This window comes from Salvelinus alpinus, chromosome 13 (genome assembly GCF_045679555.1).
Source record: "Salvelinus alpinus chromosome 13, SLU_Salpinus.1, whole genome shotgun sequence".
In the NCBI taxonomy this organism is placed as follows: Eukaryota; Metazoa; Chordata; class Actinopteri; order Salmoniformes; family Salmonidae; genus Salvelinus; species Salvelinus alpinus.
Window position 1 is genome coordinate 16759196 of NC_092098.1, and position 19491 is coordinate 16778686.

Here is a 19491-nt window from a genome sequence, read left to right on the forward strand (position 1 = left end):
GAGTAACTACAGTGTTTCCATTATATTGTGCCGCTGCTTAATACCACCGTGGCAAAACAAATGAACAAATAGAGAAGCATTCTGACAGCTGAGCAACATTTCAAAATGTACAGTGCCTTCAGAAAGTATTCACACCCCTTTTTCCACATTTTGCTGTGTTAGAGCCTGACTTTAAAATGCATTACATTTAGATTTTGTGTCACTGGCCTGCACACAATACCCCATAATGTCAAAGTGCAATTAATTGTTTTATTGCATCTTTTACAAATGAATTAAAAATAAACAGCTGAAATGTCTTGAGTCAAATATTCAACCCCTTTGACTTACTCTGTGTGCAATAATGGTGTTTAACATGATTTTTGAATGACTACCTCATCTCTGTACCCCACACATACAATTCTCTGTAAGGTCCCTCAGTCGAGTAGTGAATTTCAAACACAGATTCAACCACAAAGACGAGGGAGTTTGCCTCGCAAAAAGGGCACCTTTTGGTAGATGGGTAAAGAAAAAAGCAGACATTGAATATCTCTTTGAGCATGGTGACGTTATTAATTACACTTTGGATGGTGTATCGATACACCCAGTCACTACAAAGATATAGGCGTTCCCGGAGAGGAAGGAAACCGCTCAGGGATTTCACCGTGAGGACAATGGTGACTTTAAAACAGTTACAGAGTTTAATGGCTGTGATGGGAGACAACTGAAGATGGATCCACAACATAGTAGTTATTTCACAATACTAACCTAAATGACAGTGAAAAGAATGAAGCCTGTACAGAATAGTTTTTATTCCAAAACATGCGCAATTAACTCATATGTCCTGAATACAAAGTGTTATTTTGCGGGAAATCCAACACAACACATTACTGAGTACCACTCTTCCTATTTTCAAGCATTGTGGTGGCTGCATCATGTTATGGGTGTGTAAAACTAACCTGGTTGTCTGCTTTCCAACAGACACTGGGAGACAAATTTACCTTTCAGCAGGACAATAACCTAAAACACAAGGCCAAATTTACACTGGAGTTGCTTACCAAGACGACATTGAATATTCCTGAGTGGCCTAGTTACAGTTTTGACTTAAATCGGCTTAAATCTATGGCAAGACTTAAATGGCTGTCCAGCAATGATCAACAACCAACTGGACAGAGATTGAAGAATTTTAAGAATAATGTGCAAAATATTATATCATCCAGGTGTGCAATGTTCTTAGAGACTTACCCAGAAAGACTCATAGCTGTAATCACTGCCAAACATTATTCTAACATGTATTGACTCGAGGGGTTGAATACTTCTGTAATCAAGATATGAATGTTTTTTTATATATTTTTTGACTAATTTTCAAATTTATCTTCTACTTTGACAGAATATTTTGTGTTGATCATTTACAAAAAATGACATATATTTTTATCCCACTTTGTAACGTAACATAATGTGGAAGACGTCCTGGGGTGTGAATACTTTCTGAAGGCACTAATTGTAGGAAAGACCATTGTTAAAATAGAGGAGAGCTTCATGTGAGTATGTCAATATAGAGGAAATAACACCACTTTACAGAGTATGTCATTGAGATGATGTGCCAGCGGAACGGAGATGAGCGTGCCATTTACGGTGAATATATCAGGAGGCCTATATAGGCCTACCAATGGAACGTTTTTGCGTGGCTATCTAGCAATAATAGCATATTTAGAGTTAACAATCTAGCTAATGGGTTTTAAATTCCCACTTCCTCAATTTGTAAATTATGTAGCGTTATAGCCCCTAGGCCAATATGCACAAAAAACATTCAGGCAAATTAATTTCTAAAGATATTGGATTACTCTGGATCCTATTTTGACATGTTGCACATAAAAATATCCATCATGCATTCCCTGAACTTGTTAGATTAAATGTCTGTTCATGTCTTACTTGGCACTGGAAAAAGTCAGTCAAGAGCCCTCCCGCTTAGCTACCCTGCTTTCGAAGTACATCCGTTTGATACCTGATTCACTGAATGAGGGAAGGACCTTGTGTGTTTGAGCAGTGCTGGATCAAAAGCCTGCACACCCAGAGTTGACCACTATTTTATACAGTAACAGTGATGTAAATTTGACTAAGGCATTTTTTCACATTGGTATTGTTTTGGTATTGAGTATAATTTTCTGAACACTTAAGAGTTTGTGATCCAGCTATTGATTAGCCCATTGAGGTAGCCTTAAAAAATGCAGATGGGCAACCCCATGCTTCAGCCATCTATAACCTAGCCACTATGCTACTACTCCGTTAGTCTACAGGTGAATGCTCATTGTTAAAATAGCACATCTGCCTGATTTAATATGCTCCATGTAGGCTATAGTCTTTGGGGAAAGAGCCAGCCCTAAAAATACTACTTTTTGCCAACATGGGCTCATTTCTGGAGGAGAATATTAGCAGATGTGTGCTGCATGCATACTTCAAAATTGGTATTAAATTGCATTCCAAGTTGTATTAAAAAAGTGTTAAATTAAACTTAATAGAACCTGCAGATACCCTGATTACAGTTAGATGTTGAACCATACCACTAGAGTATGTATGAAAGCCTGTTTTAAACATCTCACAAACCGAACATACAAGCAGACACATTTTAAGTGCCTACCCTATTTATGTCACATGTGGTGTCCTTCCTTTACTTGTCATTTCCTTTTGACTGTTGAGCTACTTTTCTACTAAAGAGAGCATTGAGTGTATTGCCCAATGAAGTATCCATAACTTACCTCACAAAATGCTGATCATGTGATCTAGTACCAGGAACAGTATGGCCACTGAATACAAAGGCCAGTCTGTGTGGGGTGACGTCTCTTTTCTCTTCTATCTGTACTTGTATGTCAAGGCAAAACACTGAACACAGGTTTAAATTGTTATTGCACAATTGATGAACACCAGACTGGGATATAAAACATTACTTGCTGCATAACCAATTCTGCCTGTAACCTTTAACTACAGGACAGTGATGCTAGCTAAATGACATGAAAGAGTCCTGAATCATCCTGCTCTTTATCATCGGTGGATGGGAGAGATAATAGAAGATGGGGATGTCAAATGTGGTAATGTGATGTGCTACGTACCAGACCTTTGATGTAACCTTAACTCTATCCCTTGTCTGGTCTGCAGGTGATCATCCGCATGTGTAAGATCATCGATAAGACGTGTCTGTCTCCCACGCCCACCCTGGAGCAACATCTGATGTGGGATGACATCGCCATCCTGGCCCGTTACATGCTCATGCTGTCCTTTAACAACTCTCTGGACGTGGCCACTCACCTGCCCTACCTGTTCCACGTGGTCACTCTGCTGGTGGCCACCGGCCCCCTGTCCCTCCGCGCCTCCACACACGGCCTGGTCATCAACATAATCCACTCCCTCTGTACCTGCTCCCAGCTCAACTTCAGTGGTGAGGAGGCCACACACAAAACATCCTGGCCCCGGCTGTAGAGAGAGAGGACAGACCGAGAGACAGAGAGAGAAGTGAAACAATTTAAAAGGCAGAGGGTTGATGAGTGTCATGTCTTGATTCAGTGTTTTGAAAGTAGATGGATAGCTAGAGATGTATACTTTTGGGAGATTTTTCATTGATGTACTGTATAGCCTTGCTGAAACTAACTGATAACTATTCCCCTGTGTGCTGCTCTCTTCCAGAGGAGACCAAGCAGGTCCTGAGGCTGAGCCTGACAGAGTTCTCCCTGCCTAAGTTCTACCTGCTGTTCGGTATCAGTAAGGTCAAGTCTGCTGCGGTCATCGCCTTCCGCTCCAGCTACCGCGACCGCTCCTTCTCCCCCGGGTCCTACGACAGGGAGACCTTCGCCCTGTCCTCCCTGGAGACAGTCTCTGAGGCCCTGCTGGAGATCATGGAGGTCAGGAGATAACCACACTGACATCGTCACTCATTATTCCATCGTCTCTATGAAACTACTGTCTGTACCGGTTTAGATGCTGGGTGAACACCAACCAAATGTAATATTCTACTTGCCCAGTCTAGCAAACAAAAATATATATATATTTTTTTTTTTGAATTTGCTCAAACTGTTTCCTCTTTTCCACAAGGCCTGTATGAGGGATATCCCTGGCTGTAAGTGGCTGGACCAGTGGACAGAGCTGGCTCAGAGGTATGGTAACAACATTTACACTTTTCTAATGAACGGAACCAACCACACTGTTTGCTCTAAATCAATTATCTGATGCTTATATTACTATTGGTGCTAATGTCAGAGCAATGTAGAGAGGCTTCAGATCATCATATTTTTTTTTGTTATTTAGCATACGCGCTTATCCAGAGCGACTTACAGGAGCAATTAGGGTTAAGTGCCTTGCTCAAGGGCACATAGACATATTTTTCACCTAGTCGGCTCTGGGTTTCGAACCAGCGACCTTTCAGTTACTGGCTAGGCTACCTTCCGCCGTCAACTTGACTGACTTTTATAAGGCATGCGTGTGAATGGAGTCTGTGTATTCATCCGTGCTCTCTCTTTTTCTCTCCCTCTGTCAGGTTTGCGTTCCAGTACAACCCGTCCCTGCAGCCCAGAGCCCTGGTGGTGTTTGGCTGCATCAGTAAGAGGGTGACCCACGGCCAGATCAAACAGATCATCAGGATCCTCAGCAAGGCCAGCCCCCTGCTCAGCATAGACCGGGTCTGTGTCCCATCACTCTGCCCTGTTCCTCGCTACATTCTGTCATACATAGAATCAGGACATGCATCTCATTGAAACCACTTGAATGACTGTACTGTATCTTGTAAAAGACAATGGTCAGTGCAATTTTTTTTTTTTAAAGCAGCGCTATTGTCAAAATAGAATCTATCACTTCAAGTAACTGTGCTTCCATCTCGTGCACTTTTTATCTGCCAATTGGCGTTCTAAATCTACAGACATGACCGCTACTCTCGTGGGAACGTTGCAAGTCTTTGAATAGATTCTGCTACAAGTTTTGGAAGTAGTTGTGAATGCTGGAGCAGTGTCTGATCCTGTCTCATTAGGGTCTGTCTGTTGAAAGATGCTGTGTGTAGCATAACCTGTGCTGCGCAGACTGAATTGACCTGTTGTCTTGTCTGTCAATAGGGTCTGGAGAGCTGTCTAAAGGGACCTGATAACTACAACAGCCAGGTGTTGATAGAAGCCACAGTAATCGCTCTCACCAAGCTACAGCCTCTCCTCAACAAGGTACACACACGAAGACACAGATGGCCGATCTCAAAGGATAATTTAAGAGATGGATGTGTTAAATGTTCTGGTGAGCTAACTTATTTGTGTGTGCGTGCGTATGAACCGCATTCTAAAAAGTAGAACCCAAAGATCCTTCTGACACGCAGAGAGGAGGGAAGTTACTTTGGGCCTGCCTGTATGTGGTAAATAGGCTGCTGATAGATGGTAGATGGTGGCAGTAAATGGTCGTGTGAGACTCGCTCTGACTGCAAGTGTGTCTGTTGGCGACTCGCCTACGCACAGGGCCCTGTGTGTGTTGGATTGTGAGTCTGTGTGCGTGTGTGTGTTGGATGGTAATAGTGGTGAGGCTAAATAACAGCCTCTGTGTTTCCTCCAGGACTCCCCCATGCACAAGGCTCTGTTCTGGGTGGCCGTGGCTGTGCTCCAGCTGGACGAGGTCAATCTCTACTCTGCCGGCACCGCCCTGCTGGAGCAGAACCTCCACACACTGGACAGCCTCAGGGTCTTCAACGACAAGGTACTAAACACACAGACAACTTTTCAAAAGGATGGTCTTCCACAAATCTTCAGCTCAAACATTCATACTTTTTTTTGGGCCAGGTCTTCTCACAGTTTCACTTTGATTTAATTATTTCCAAAAAATGTAAACCCTATCTGCGCCTCTTTTCCCCTGTAGAGTCCAGAGGAGGTGTTTATGGAGATCAGGAAGCCTCTGGAGTGGCACTGTAAACAGATGGACCACTTTGTGGGCCTCAACTTCAATTCCAACTTCAACTTTGCACTAGTGGGTCACCTGTTGAAAGGTAAGTGGGCGGGGGTGTCTAAGCATTGGGTCGGCATGGTTGAGCTCTCTAACCAACCACGTCTCTGTCCAGGGTACAGACACCCCTCCCCCAACACAGTGGCGCGGACCATCCGGATTCTCCACACACTGCTAGCCCTGGTGGGAAAACACCTCAACTGTGACAAGTTTGAGGTGAACACCCAGAGTGTGGCCTACCTGGCAGGTGAGTTCAGGAGGAATCCTCAATGAAGCCATACTAGGAATATTCATGATTGTTGGATTTTTATTTTTAACCCCCTTTTCCTCCCCAATTTCGTGGTATCCAATTGTTAGTAGTTACTGTCTTGTCTCATCGCTGCAACTCCCGTGAGGCGAAGAGGTTGAGAGCCATGCGTCCTCCGAAACACAACCCAACCAAGCCGCACTGCTTCTTGACACAGCGCGCATCCAACCCGGAAGCCAGCCGCACCAATGTGTCGGAGGAAACACTGTACACCTAGCGACCTGGTCAGCGTGCACTGCGCTCGGCCCGCCACAGGAGTCGCTAGTGCGCGATGAGACAAGGATATCCCTGCCGGCCTAACCCGGACGACGCTGGGCCAATTGTGCTCCGCCCCATGGGCCTCCTGGTCGCGGCCGGCTGCGACAGAGCCTGGGCTCGAACCCAGGATGCCCATGTTCATATTGACTTTAAACAAAAGTGATTTTCGTTCCGGCCTCCCGGGTGGCGCAGATTTTCATTGATATTCTTAATTTGCATGCCAATGGTTTCTGCGTCGAAAACAAACTGATCTCGTAGTGAAATGACGCCTGTCTGTGTGTGTAGCTCTCCTCACTGTTTCAGAAGAGGTCCGCAGCCGCTGTAGCCTCAAGCACAGGAAGTCCCTGCTCCTCTCGGAAGTTACCATGGGGAATGTTCCCATGGACACGTACTCTGTGCACCACAGCGACCCCTGCTGCAGGTGAGTCTACAGGGCTGACAGAGCAGCTGAATGAATATTAGTTTCAGCTCTCTGTATTGTACAATGTCAAAAAGGAATTGTACGGACAATATGTGTTCACCTTTCATTAATGTTTTTTTCCCCCCTGCTGTGTCAGGACTCTTCGGGAGAGTCAGCCGTGGACGTCCCCCAAGGTGTCAGAACGCTACCTAGTGGCTCACTACTCCTCGGTGGGGCAGATCAGCCCCCGCACACGCAAGTCCATGAGCCTGGACATGGGCCAGCCTTCCCAGGCAAACACTAAGAAACTGCTGGGTAAGACACCTGTCAATCATTCTGCACTGCTAGAGACCAACAGAAGCATTTTAACATGAGAGAACTGGTCAGAGGGAGTTAGCCTATATAGACATGCTGACCTAGATATCCATAGAGGATCCGCCAGGTCTGTGTTAGTTTAGGTATTGTTAGTGTTTAAGTGAATTGACCTGTGTGTTTAACATGGCCATCATGTATTTTTCTATGCTGGCTCACCAGGCACTAGGAAGAGTTTTGATCACTTGATATCAGACAACAAAGCACCAAAGAGGCCAGATATGGAGTCTGGCATCACTACGCCTCCAAAGATGAGGAGGGTGGCGGAGAACGATTATGAAATAGGTGAGTGTCCAGGTCAGTGTCTGTCTCCTGTTCACCTGACACTTACATGTTTGTGGCAGGGATGCTAGAGGTTTGACACTGACTCATGTCTCTCTCCATCCCACAGAATCGACCCAAAGAATCTCCCACCACACCCTGAGGAAGGTGTCTGTGTCGGAGTCCAACGTGCTGCTGGATGAAGAGGTTCTCACAGACCCCAAGATCCAGGCTCTGCTGCTCACGGTCCTGGTGAGACCACTCGCTCAGCTCTCCTCCACCACCTCTGTCTTTCTCTGTCTCTCTCTTTTAAACTCCCTCTCTCACAGTTCCTCGTCATTAGTTTGTGCCTATTTCTAACATGCTGGTATAAAGTATCTCACTGTTCCTTCCTGTCTTGCCTCTATGCTACAGGCTACGTTGGTGAAGAATACAACAGATGATTTTGACCAGAGAATCCTCTACGAGTTTTTAGCTGAAGCTAGTGTTGTCTTCCCTAGGGTCTTTCCAGTTGTGTAAGTGTTTCATTTCAACACTAAAGCCATGAACAAATATATACAGTACCAGTCTAAAGTTTGGGCACACCTACTCATTGAAGGGTTTTTCTTTATTTTTTACTATTGATCACATTGTAGAATAATAGTGAAGACATCAGCACTATGAAATAACACATATGGAATCATGTAGTATCCAAAAGTGCTAAACAAATCAAAATATATTTTAGATTCTTCAAAGTAGCCACCCTTTGCCTTGATGACAGCTTTGCACACTCTTGGCATTCTCTCAACCAGCTTCATGAGGAATGCTTTTCCAACAGTCTTGAAGGAGTTCCCACATATGCTGGGCACTTGTTTGCTGCTTTTCCTTCACTCTGCAGTCCAACTCATCCCAAACCATCTCAATTGGGTTGAGGTTGGGTGATTGTGGAGGCCAGGTCATCTGATGTAGCACTCCATCACTCTCCTTCTTGGTCAAATAGCGCTTACACAGCCTGGAGGTGTGTTGGTTCATTGTCCCAACACACGCAAACCAGATGGGATGGCATATCGCTGCAGAATGCTGTGGTAGCCATGCTGGTTAAGTGTGCCTTGAATTCTAAATAAATCACAGAGAGTGCCACCAGCAAAGCACCATCACACCACCATCTCCATACATCACGGTGGGAACCACACATGTGGATATCATCCGTTCACCTACTCTGTGTCTCACAAAGACACAGCGGTTGGAACCAAAAAACTCAAATTTGGACTCATTAGACCAAAGGACAGATTTCCACCGGTCTAATGTCCATTGCTCGTGTTTCTTCACCCAAGCAAGTCTCTTCTTATTATTGGTGTCCTTCAGTAGTGGTTTCTTTGCAGCAATTTGACCATGAAGGCCTGTTTCACGCAGTCTCCTCTGAACAATTGATGTTGAGATGTCTGTTACTTGAACTCTGTGAAGCATTTATTTGGGCTGCAATCTGAGGCTGGTAACTCTAATGAACATATCCTCTGCAGCAGAGGTAACGGTGGGTCTTCCTTTCCTGAGGCAGTCCTCATGAGAGCCAGTTTCATCATAGCACTTGATGGTTTTTGCGACTGCACTTGAAGAAACTTTCAAAGTTCTTGACATTTTCCAGATTGACTGACCTTCATGTCTTAAAGTAATGATGGACTGTTGTTTCTCTTTGCTTATTTGAGCTGTGCTTGACATAATATGGACTTGGTCTTTTACCAAATAGGGCTATCTTCTGTATACCACCCCTACCTTGTCACAACACAACTGATTGTTTCAAACACATTAAGAAGGAAATATATTCCACAAATTAACTTTTAACAAGGCACACCTGTTAATGAAAATGCATGCCAGGTGAATACCTCATGAAGCTGGTTGAGAGAATGCCAAGAGTGTGCAAAGCTGTCAGTAGCAAATGGTGGCTACTTTGAAGAATCTAAAATATATTTTGATTTGTTTAGCACTTTTGGTTAATACATGATATGTGTTACTTCATAGTTGTGATGTCTTCACTATTATTCTACAATGTAGAACATATTAAAAATAAAGAAAAACCCTTGAATGGGTAGGTGTGTCCAAACTTTTCATTGGTACTGTATATTCCTGTTAGTGTGTACACAAGCCTTCATATCATGTTGTGGTCTTCTTTCCAGTCACAACCTGCTGGACTCGAAGATCAACACCCTCCTCTCACTGTGCCAGGACCCTAACCTCCTAAACCCCATCCATGGCATCGTGCAGAGTGTGGTTTACCATGAGGAGTCACCACCCCTGTACCAGCCCTCCTACCTACAGAGTGAGAGTACACCCACTCCTCCCCCTCTCCACACACCATTACAGTTAGAACTATGGGTTCTGTGGTGATAATGTCGATTTATTAATAGTTGTTTCTTCACTTTCTCTCTCAGGCTTTGGGTTTAATGGTCTATGGCGATTCGCTGGGCCCTTCTCAAAGGTGAGCAGACAAATTGTTTGCCTCTTTAGAGTATGGAAGGTTTATTGTCTGTTTAACTTCCTTTCCATTCTGCTGTGCACACAGCAAACCCAGATCCCGGACTACGCTGAGCTGATAGTGAAGTTCCTGGATGCTTTGATTGACACGTATCTGCCGGGGATCGACGAGGAGACGAGCGAGGAGTGTCTGCGTACGCCCACGTCGCCCTACCCCCCGCCGGGCCAGAGCCAGCTCAGCATCACAGCCAACCTCAATCTCTCCAACTCCATGACCTCACTGGCCACCTCCCAGCACTCCCCAGGTCTGCACACAGATACAGTACACACACACACACACACACACACACACACACACACACACACACACACACACACACACACACACACACACACACACACACACACACACACGGAGAGCCCTTCTGTCTCTTAACAGTTTTTATTCTTTCAAATTAACTAGCTGTGATGCTTTACAGTAGCCTCCATCGCAAACTAAATAGACCTTTGACCTATTTGCGTTTTCTCGTCATCATAATAATATTCTGGCCTGTTTAGTCTTTCCATTTGACCAATCAGGAGAATCAACATGCACTAACAAATACATAGAATTAAAGAGAAATATAAAATATCAATCCATTTCCCACTGAATTCAACCTCACCTGAAAAGTTCCATCCACTATATTGAAGCAATAAGGCCCGAGGGGGTGTGGTATATGGCCAATAAACAACAGCTAAGGGCTGTTCTTCTGCACGACGCAACACGGAGTGCCTTGATACATCCCTTAGCCGTGGTATATTGGCCATATACCACAAACCCCTGAGGTGCCTTATTGCTATTATAAACTGGTTACCAACATAATTAGATCAGTAAAAATAAATGTTTTGTTATACCCGTGGTATACAGTCTGATATACCACGGCTGTCAGCTAATCAGCATTCAGGGCTCGAACCACCCAGTTTATATGTAACGTTACATAGTGGGTTCACCAACTTGGTCCATGTGTAAGGCTGATTCTCTCTCTAACCTTGCATTATGTTTTTAGGTCATATTTTATTATTTAGTGTTCATCATAGACATTCCATTTCATGTTTTTGTTAACTTTTCTTTCGCCTCATTTGTTGTGCTGGATGCGGTGTAGTTTATAGACGATCTCCAACTTTGTCCCGTTTGAGGTCCCCCAAGGTGGTGCCCCCCAAAATGATGGATACAATTAAACTATAGAGCTGCAATGGCAAATAGGGTCTCAGCCTATAATATGTGCATTAGTGGTAACAACTTATTTATGTATTGTAATGTCATACTGTATGTCTTAACCATTTATTCAATTTTATACTTTTGGAAATGTTTCATTATTTGTTTTCTTAATTTAAGACATTTTTGTCATTTCTGCTATTTGGATGAAAGAATGAGCCCCCTTTTTCTATATCACTTTTCTCATGATTTATTTCTCTGTCACTCCTTTGTTAAGTTGGGTTAAGTGTTGTTTTTGTTAATCATGTTGCTCTTTGTTTGATGTCATTCCTCTTTTTGGGTTGCCATGGACACTCACTCCTGTTTCTTTCTCACTCTGTGTCTGTGAAGCTTCTCTGCCTTGCTCTAAGTCCGCTGTTTTCGCCCCACACCACGTCCGGCCAGGTATTACAGCCCCTCGTCCCCATGCTGCTCCTCACTCCCAGGCACACGACACAGCCTCTCAGAGGTGTGTGGGGTAGCAGAGGCCCATCACAAAGCCCAACAACACAACGAGTATTTGTGATGGAAGTTGATGTACATCATGTTTCAATGCCCATACACCGTATGTCCTGTTTGAACAAAACCAGTGGCAAACCTTGACTATAGGACCTAGGCCTTCAGAGGGACAAAAAATCTTCCAATACGTTGTATCAAAATCAAGGAAAGAACTGAAAACATAGCATCTCTTAATGCGCCCGACATTATATATTTTGTAGTCAGACCGTTCTAGATGTAGTGAAGAAGGAACAATGCTTTTTGATGATATTATGAATGAATCAAATAGGCCTGGCCGCGCTTTGGGCTCCTGCACACACAGAGACAGAACCAGCATGGACAGTGGACACAACATAACACAAAGCATAAAATAATGTAACCAGCAAAACCAAAAACACACTGTTTACACAACCTATGGTAGCCTAACACCACTATCACCAATAGCGACAACAGTGTCGCATCAAAGGTGAAAGGCTTGTGGTGCTGAAAGGACAGCGGCCGTCATACCTGTGCACTCCATGGCGCTGAAGGAGAGCTCGTTTTGGTGAAACACAGACACGGCTGATAGACAGGCTGCAGTCACACACACAATCAAATAATGTTAAAGAATAAGCAGCCCATTCACTCTAGTAGGCCCCGTGAAATAAGAACAATACAAAAGCACAACCATTTCATTTAAAAAATGTAATTAACAAACCAGCTATTACTTCCACGTTCATCACACTAACCGGTGATCTGAAGTTTAAATGCAACACTGTTTTACAGTCATTATTTTCAAATAGATAGCGAACAGCAAGCGAGCTGCAACCAAAAACGGTGCCACTGCAACAAAGTTTGAGAGTTCATCTTGAAATGGGGAATAGTAACGAATTAACAACAACATTCACCTTGAAGTTGATAACAACTGCTGCAGCCGCCGTTGTCACACTACCACAACACAAGCTAGCTAACATTGTCACACTACTACAACACAAGCTAGCTAACATTGTCACACTACTACAACATAAGCTAGCTAACATTGTCACACTACTACAACATAAGCTAGCTAACATTGTTACACTACTACAACACAAGCTAGCTAACATTGTCACACTACCACAACATAAGCTAGCTAACATTGTCACACTACTACAACACAAGATTGCTAACATTGTCACACTACCACAACACAAGCTAGCTAACATTGTCACACTACTACAACACAAGCTAGCTAACATTACTAGTGTTACACCTCGATCACACCTACAGGTTATTGCGTTTTGGTACACCAGAAGTACATTAATTTCCCATGGAACGCTGCCTTGCAGAATTGCGTTGCAGATGCAGTTGCAGTGCGTTCTGTGCAGTGGTGGAAAAAGTACACAATAGTCACATTTGAGTGAAAGTAAAGATACTTTAATAGAAAGTGAAATACTACTTGAGTCAGTCTCAAAGTATTTGGATTTAAATATACTTTATTAAAAGTACATGTAATTGCTAAAATATACTTAAGTATCAAATTTACTTAAGTATCAAAAGTAAAAGTATAAATCATTTCAAATTCCTTATATTAAGCAAACCAGATGGCACAATTTTCTATTTATCTTATTTTATTTACAGATAGCTAGAGGCACACTCCAACACTCAGACATCATTTACAAATGAAGCATTTGTGTTTAGTGAGACTGCCAGATCAGAGGCAGTAGGAATGACCAGGGTTTTTCTCTTGATAAGTGTGTGAATTTGATTATTTTCCTCTCCTGCTAAGCAATCAAAATGTAATGAGTACTTTTGGGTGTCAGGGAAAATGTATGGTGTAAAATGTACATAATTTTCTTTAGGAATGTAGTGAAGTAAAAGTTGTCAAATATAAATAGTGTAGTACAGATGAACCCTAAATGTCTTTAATACTTTAAAGTATTTTTACTTAAGTACTTTACACCACTGGTTCTGTGTGGTGCATACATTGGATTTTTTTCAAGTATGCATCAAATTCTATGCGTAGATGGCTTGACAGAAATGGTAGCAGAAAAGCTGAATTTTTAACTTTTGTGGCACACATCCAGATGATGCTGCATACCATTTTGTGCAATGACACTATAGGTGTGTTTGAGGCATTAGTTTGGGAAACTACTGCTTGCACCACAAGATTTTCCCAATGGTCCCACCATTTGCAAGCCAAATTATGATTGGTTCATTCCACTGTCACTCCAAAATTCTGCTCTGATACCGTTGAATGGTAGAGGCCTTATGTACAGCTTCTTAAGACTTAGCCAATGGCTGGCTGAGCTAGCTAGATTTTTCTACCCAGAGACCACCAAAGAAAATCCTGATTGGATATTTCTTTCTCTTCACCGTTAACACTTCTCTTTCCAACACAAACTGAAGAGATGAAATCAGAAGATCATTACATTTATTGTAAAGATTAAATAGAAATAAAAAATATATATTTCAAAGAATATATATATTTTTTATAAATCCTTAGGCCTTCCCTGAAGGCCCTCATGGTTCACCACTGTTCAAAATACAGAGCAATCCTTTGCAGAAGTCGTGGGCACTTAGGTCAGAAATGGTGCATTTGTTTTCAGCCATTGGTACATGGGTTCACTGCTCCCCCTGCTGTTGGATTTGTAGCTTTAGAATCTGTGTTTTTTACAGTATTGATAGCCATATAAAGGTAGATTACATTTACATTTAGTTTTTCAGGTAGATAACTTAAAAGCGTTTGCATTACTTTAGAATTATAGAATAGTTTTAATGTATTAGTGTGACACATTATACCTGATGGCCTGTGTTTGGCGTGTGTCCTCCGGCAGGAATCGACAAGGAGAATGTGGAACTCTCTCCAACCACGGGTCACTGCAACAGCGGACGCACGCGCCACGGCTCTGCCAGCCAGGTGCAGAAGCAGCGCAGTGCAGGCAGCTTCAAACGGCCCAGCATCAAGAAGATCGTATGAGAGAGGCCCACCACTAGGACCACTTACTGGGGTCGCCCACGCCAGTCATCATGCTGCACTTTTACTCCAACTCTCCTCTTCTCTTTCTATCTCTCGTTCTATCTATCTATCTCAGCCTTGATTCTCCTCAGTTTCTGTTGTTTTTTTTGTTGTTTTTTTTTACCCTAAACTGTCCAGTCAGCCATATTTGCTTGACGATCAAGAACTTTGAATATGATGCAGTTTTGTTTATGAAACAGTCAGTGTATGAGATGTCATTGAGAAAGTCTGGCGGTTTTTATGTTTTGTGTATTTTTGTGTCACATACTGAACCACATCGGAATCTTTTTTTTAAAACAGCATAAATTGAAAGAAAGCATTGACATTGACAACACAGCAGTAAAAGTAGGGAACATAGTGTCTGAAGCCATTTTGTTGTCTTGCTTCTTTCTGGTTTTAATTTTGTTTCATAATGACAAAGTATTACGAGAAGACCATTTCTGTGATTTGCACAATTTTCTGTAATTCAACATGCTTGTACGTTTGTTTTTGTTTTTTTGCCTTTTCTAAGTGGTGTTAGTAGGACATTTTTCTTCAAGCTGAGAGAGCTTTGCCAATGGGGCTGAACTAGATCAAAGGACAAGCTGCAGATGCATCTCATTGGGACACATAGCCATGAAGAGGCATTGTGCCTTGGGACCCAGCGTTGAGGAAAGGGATCCCTCTCACCCACCAGAGAGACGCTACAGAGGGAGAGCAGTACCCTGACACACACACCATTGTGGAGGAAATCGCTGAATGCCCTAAACCCTCCTGTAGTAGCAACATCTGTGAAAAGCATGACCAACAATAGACATTAGTGGTTTACGGTGCTATTGAGGGCTGGACTATCAATTGGCCCTGTTTTGAGCTGTGTCAGGGACAATCTAATGATGGCCAAGCCATGTGTCTTTATTGATTAGTGATTGTCAAAGCTGTGGGGATTTCTGTTAGGCAGTATTTTTATTCCCACATGAGTCAGAGAGGGCCAACTGGGCGGCAGGTTGATGTTTATTGTCATAAGCCTTGTCCTGGAGGCAGAACTGAGCGATTTCCCCTTAGATAGCCCAGCTGTAAAGTCAAAATTGGCTATATTGTAAAAATTCATGAAAACAAAAATGTGCTTTTTGGTCTTAATTTAAGATTAGGGTTAGCAGTGTGTTTAAGGTTAGTGCTAGATTTTATGATTTTGTGGCTGTGCCAGCTAGGGACCACTGTGGGGCTGCCTCTAGAACAAGATTTGTGATGTAAAAAACGCTAACCTGCCAGGTGGGCCACTCTGGTGTTGGAGAACAGCAGCCCTGCAGGTTTCAGAGCGTTCGCTTTTAATCAGCACCCTATTCACGTTTTATAACACTATGTCAAGGAAAGTAAAGGAGCAAAATCTGGAAAACAGGAATAGATATTGTCCAATGTTGGAAATTTGGATTGGACATTTGAAATTGTCCTTAGCTTTGAGATTTGAAATATATCTATAGTGGGAGTCTTTCTCAGTAATAATTGTTTCATTCTTGTCCCAATTTACTGTAAACACACATACAAACCATACACTTGGGAGGTTGTTTTGTTCATTGTGTGCCTTTTCTAGGGTTTTCAGATGTTTATAATGAAATAAGAAATGAAAAAATTGCTTCATACAGCATTAAAGGTATTGTAGATGGTTACTCTGAATAAATGTATATTTATATATACAGTTATAAGTATTGTAAACAATACCTTATGAATGACAAGCATACAGGCATTATTAATCTGCTGCCTGATAATTGCCTTGTATGGTTAAATATTTATGTAAAACATTAACATTCGGTACCTCTTGTCAAAACAAGTATTCACACACAAATTCCATGACACTAGGGACCAGATTTGCAGAGTAAGTGCATGTGCACCTGTTTTTTCAAGAGTGAATGAAATGTTGAAGTCAGAACAGTGATGGCTTTTATGTTTGTTTTTATCTTTGTTTTAGGAAAATTGGTGTCAATTATGTTCTGGTTCAAAAGCTTTAGTAAATCTGTCCCTGTTCATGATGTAAATAGTACAATAAGGTATTTGTTATATAGTAATTACAATGACATAGTTGTGATTTGTTTTAGTGAGCTTTGAATTTTATCATTGCAAAAAGTCTGATTTAATTTGAAAGATTTGAAATATGGATTAATTAAAGAAACTATGGTTGTAATTAATCACCTCAAGACACACACCTGCTGAATAGTGTTCTCCATGTTTAAAATCAGCATAAGGAAATGATGCCAAAAAATAACTTTGTGCGGGATTGAGACTATAGTTAGGCTGTCTGTTCGCAGATAGAATTGTGTGTATTGGGAGTACAGCTGTACAGGGTGTTATTGGCTCTCTTGCCATTGTCTTCCCCTCATTAGTCTGTAGTGTGGCATGTGTAAAGGTCTAGGCAGGCATAGGGGTCAGTTCCATGATGCAGTACGGCAGGCCCTGGGATGCTGCACCAAAGACTAGCAAATCTGTTCGGTAGTTTTATCATTGTTGACTTTCTCTCAGCCTTTGCAGTTGGTCCAGTAGGCCTTGCACAGATAGACGTGTGGCAAACAGAGACGTTCCTTTCTCTAACAACATGGTGCAGTTTGTTAGGCAGCAGAGGAGTTCTCTGGTCACACCATTCCATTTCCTCGTGGAGCCTGGTTCCTAGTTTCTGCTGTTTGAGGTTGTGTACCAAGAAACCAACCAGTGCCATACACAGAGTCTCTCTGAAGTCATGGTTGTTTTGGAAGCTTGTGCCAACTCCTTCAGAATGTTTTTGTAAGTGTGCTTGTTAACATTGATGTTAATCCTGGGGTCAAACACAATTCCATTAGCAAAAGCAAGTCAAAAATGTCTAAGGCCAGCGTGTGCATTAAGTGAATTATGTAAACTGAGTAGGAGTCAGTGTATAGAGATGGGGGAAGGGAGGATATGAGGATATGAAGACTGACAGTTTTAGTTTTTCACCTACATCCAGACATTTTAACAATTAACAACCATGCTCAAACTTACATTTGTTTTCTTATTCTATTAATCTGGTTTAGATTGGACATGATGACCACAAGAAAATGAACAATGTGCGCACTTAGTTTTTTCCAAAATCAAAGTGTGTTGGTGCTGTTGAGAGGTAATGAACCTTGTGTAATGAAGTTGATTCCAATGCCTAGATTTTGTTTACAAACGTTAATATACTTGAATCAGGAGGCTATATGTCTAGAAGAAGCACTTCCTCATCATGGAAAGGGGAAAAATTACATTTTTAGAAGTCAAATGGAACAAGTTTTACCAAACACAACATTTTAAAAGATGAAAGGAAACCAAAGTTTAGGAACTGCAATATAGTACACACAAACTCGGAAACTACTGTGTTTGATAAACAGTCCTCTGAGAGAAGTCTAATGTACTAATCCACAACTTAGTTTGCTTTCATATGGGGGTGAGAGATGATTCAAGTAGTGAAAGAGATGGACCAAGCTATGAATCAATGCAAACCACAATGTTTTCTTTTTGTATGTGCTTTTTGTACAGTTAATGATAATTATAACCACAGCATTCTTCATAATGTGCTATGATGTGTGTATTGTAAAATTATTAATTATTTAGTTCTGGACTCATCAGACTTTAGGAACTACAGATCTCTGTTTCTAGCTCATGCTTTGAAGGGTAAACCCAACCAACTGTTTTTATTTGTATTTATTTTAGTTTATACCAGACAGAGCACACTTTGTATATTCAATGGATCCCTTTTTCTCAGTGTCTCTTCATAAAGGGTAGTAGGCCAGAGGGAATGTGTTTGCCTTGCTTTTACTTCATGGAAATGTGCCACTTTAAAGAACTGAAAAGAATTGTCCTAATTTGAGTGAATTGAACATTTTTCTGTTCATGTGAAATTGAAAATGGTCACTTAAAGGCTCTAAAATGTACTAGCAGTAGCTCAGGAGAGACAGTATTATAGATATCAGTTAACCACTTTGTTCAATGCAAGGATAAAACAATGTCAAAATAGCTTTTCTCCTCAAACATTGCTTTAATATACAGTAATGGCCAATCGGTCTTCCTTTTAAGATGATAAAGCATAGAAATGAAAGCTGAAAAGTTCTGGATGCAGAGCACCCTACCACCTGTTATCACACCATTAACAGACAAAAGTATTGGGAGCAGAAACGGTCTCCGAAAGGTAGACTGAGCTCTCTGTAAATGTATTGTAGGTTTTCATCATTCTCAACTGAAGTCAATTGTGTCTTGCGCTGGTGTGATATCTCCTAATTTGGCACATCTCAAGGTTATGCAAAATATGTTTAACCATTGGCCACTGTTTTACTGTTTCTTTCCCTCATTTTTTATGCAGTAAGCTCCACCTCTGTAAATAATTTTGTGTAAAAATTGATAAAGGTATATTTACTACACTGTAAATACATGTGATGATATATTGTATTATTTAGCTTTTTGTAAAGCAGTTAGTTGCTGTACATGTAAAACATACAAATTGAATGATTCTAGTGTTAGTAATGATAACCTCTGTCCACCATGTCACTGCATTGTGTCATTAAATATATTGAGGAAAATAAAGGTTTAAATCGAGGATATAGATGACTGTGTACTCTAAAACCTCCACTGTATGATCGGTTGCTGTCCTCATCTGACATTTACAGATGTTGCCCTAATAAAGAATTTCTGTCCAAACTTTGGCTGCTGGTGTCATACTTGTAGATCATAGCATTTGTGTGCTTTTGATGGTTGTTTAATTCATTATTTAAAAAATTACTAACCTCTACCTCTGCACCTCATTGTCATTAATGGTAAAATAAAAGGTGTAGACTACCTGCCACTCC

The 19491-nt window shown here is 41.7% G+C and overlaps 1 protein-coding gene across 2 annotated transcripts in view; it reads left to right on the forward strand.

Annotated features, from left to right (window-relative positions):
• Window positions 1–19342, forward strand: part of LOC139537209 (neurofibromin) — an 88319-nt gene extending 68977 nt beyond the window's left edge. Inside the window, exons 41-58 of one of the 2 annotated variants that reach the window (XM_071338264.1) lie at window positions 3130–3409; window positions 3655–3869; window positions 4060–4121; window positions 4502–4643; window positions 5070–5171; window positions 5551–5691; window positions 5851–5977; window positions 6050–6181; window positions 6785–6920; window positions 7057–7214; window positions 7434–7556; window positions 7663–7784; window positions 7947–8047; window positions 9683–9825; window positions 9938–9984; window positions 10069–10285; window positions 11566–11683; window positions 14508–19342. In XM_071338264.1, the coding sequence (XP_071194365.1) occupies window positions 3130–3409; window positions 3655–3869; window positions 4060–4121; window positions 4502–4643; window positions 5070–5171; window positions 5551–5691; window positions 5851–5977; window positions 6050–6181; window positions 6785–6920; window positions 7057–7214; window positions 7434–7556; window positions 7663–7784; window positions 7947–8047; window positions 9683–9825; window positions 9938–9984; window positions 10069–10285; window positions 11566–11683; window positions 14508–14667 (2526 nt within the window). In that variant the 3' untranslated portion in view covers window positions 14668–19342. The remainder of the gene's footprint in view (window positions 1–3129; window positions 3410–3654; window positions 3870–4059; window positions 4122–4501; window positions 4644–5069; window positions 5172–5550; window positions 5692–5850; window positions 5978–6049; window positions 6182–6784; window positions 6921–7056; window positions 7215–7433; window positions 7557–7662; window positions 7785–7946; window positions 8048–9682; window positions 9826–9937; window positions 9985–10068; window positions 10286–11565; window positions 11684–14507) is intronic. The other variant, XM_071338265.1, reaches the window with a different exon arrangement.
• Window positions 19343–19491: the final 149 nt, after the last annotated feature.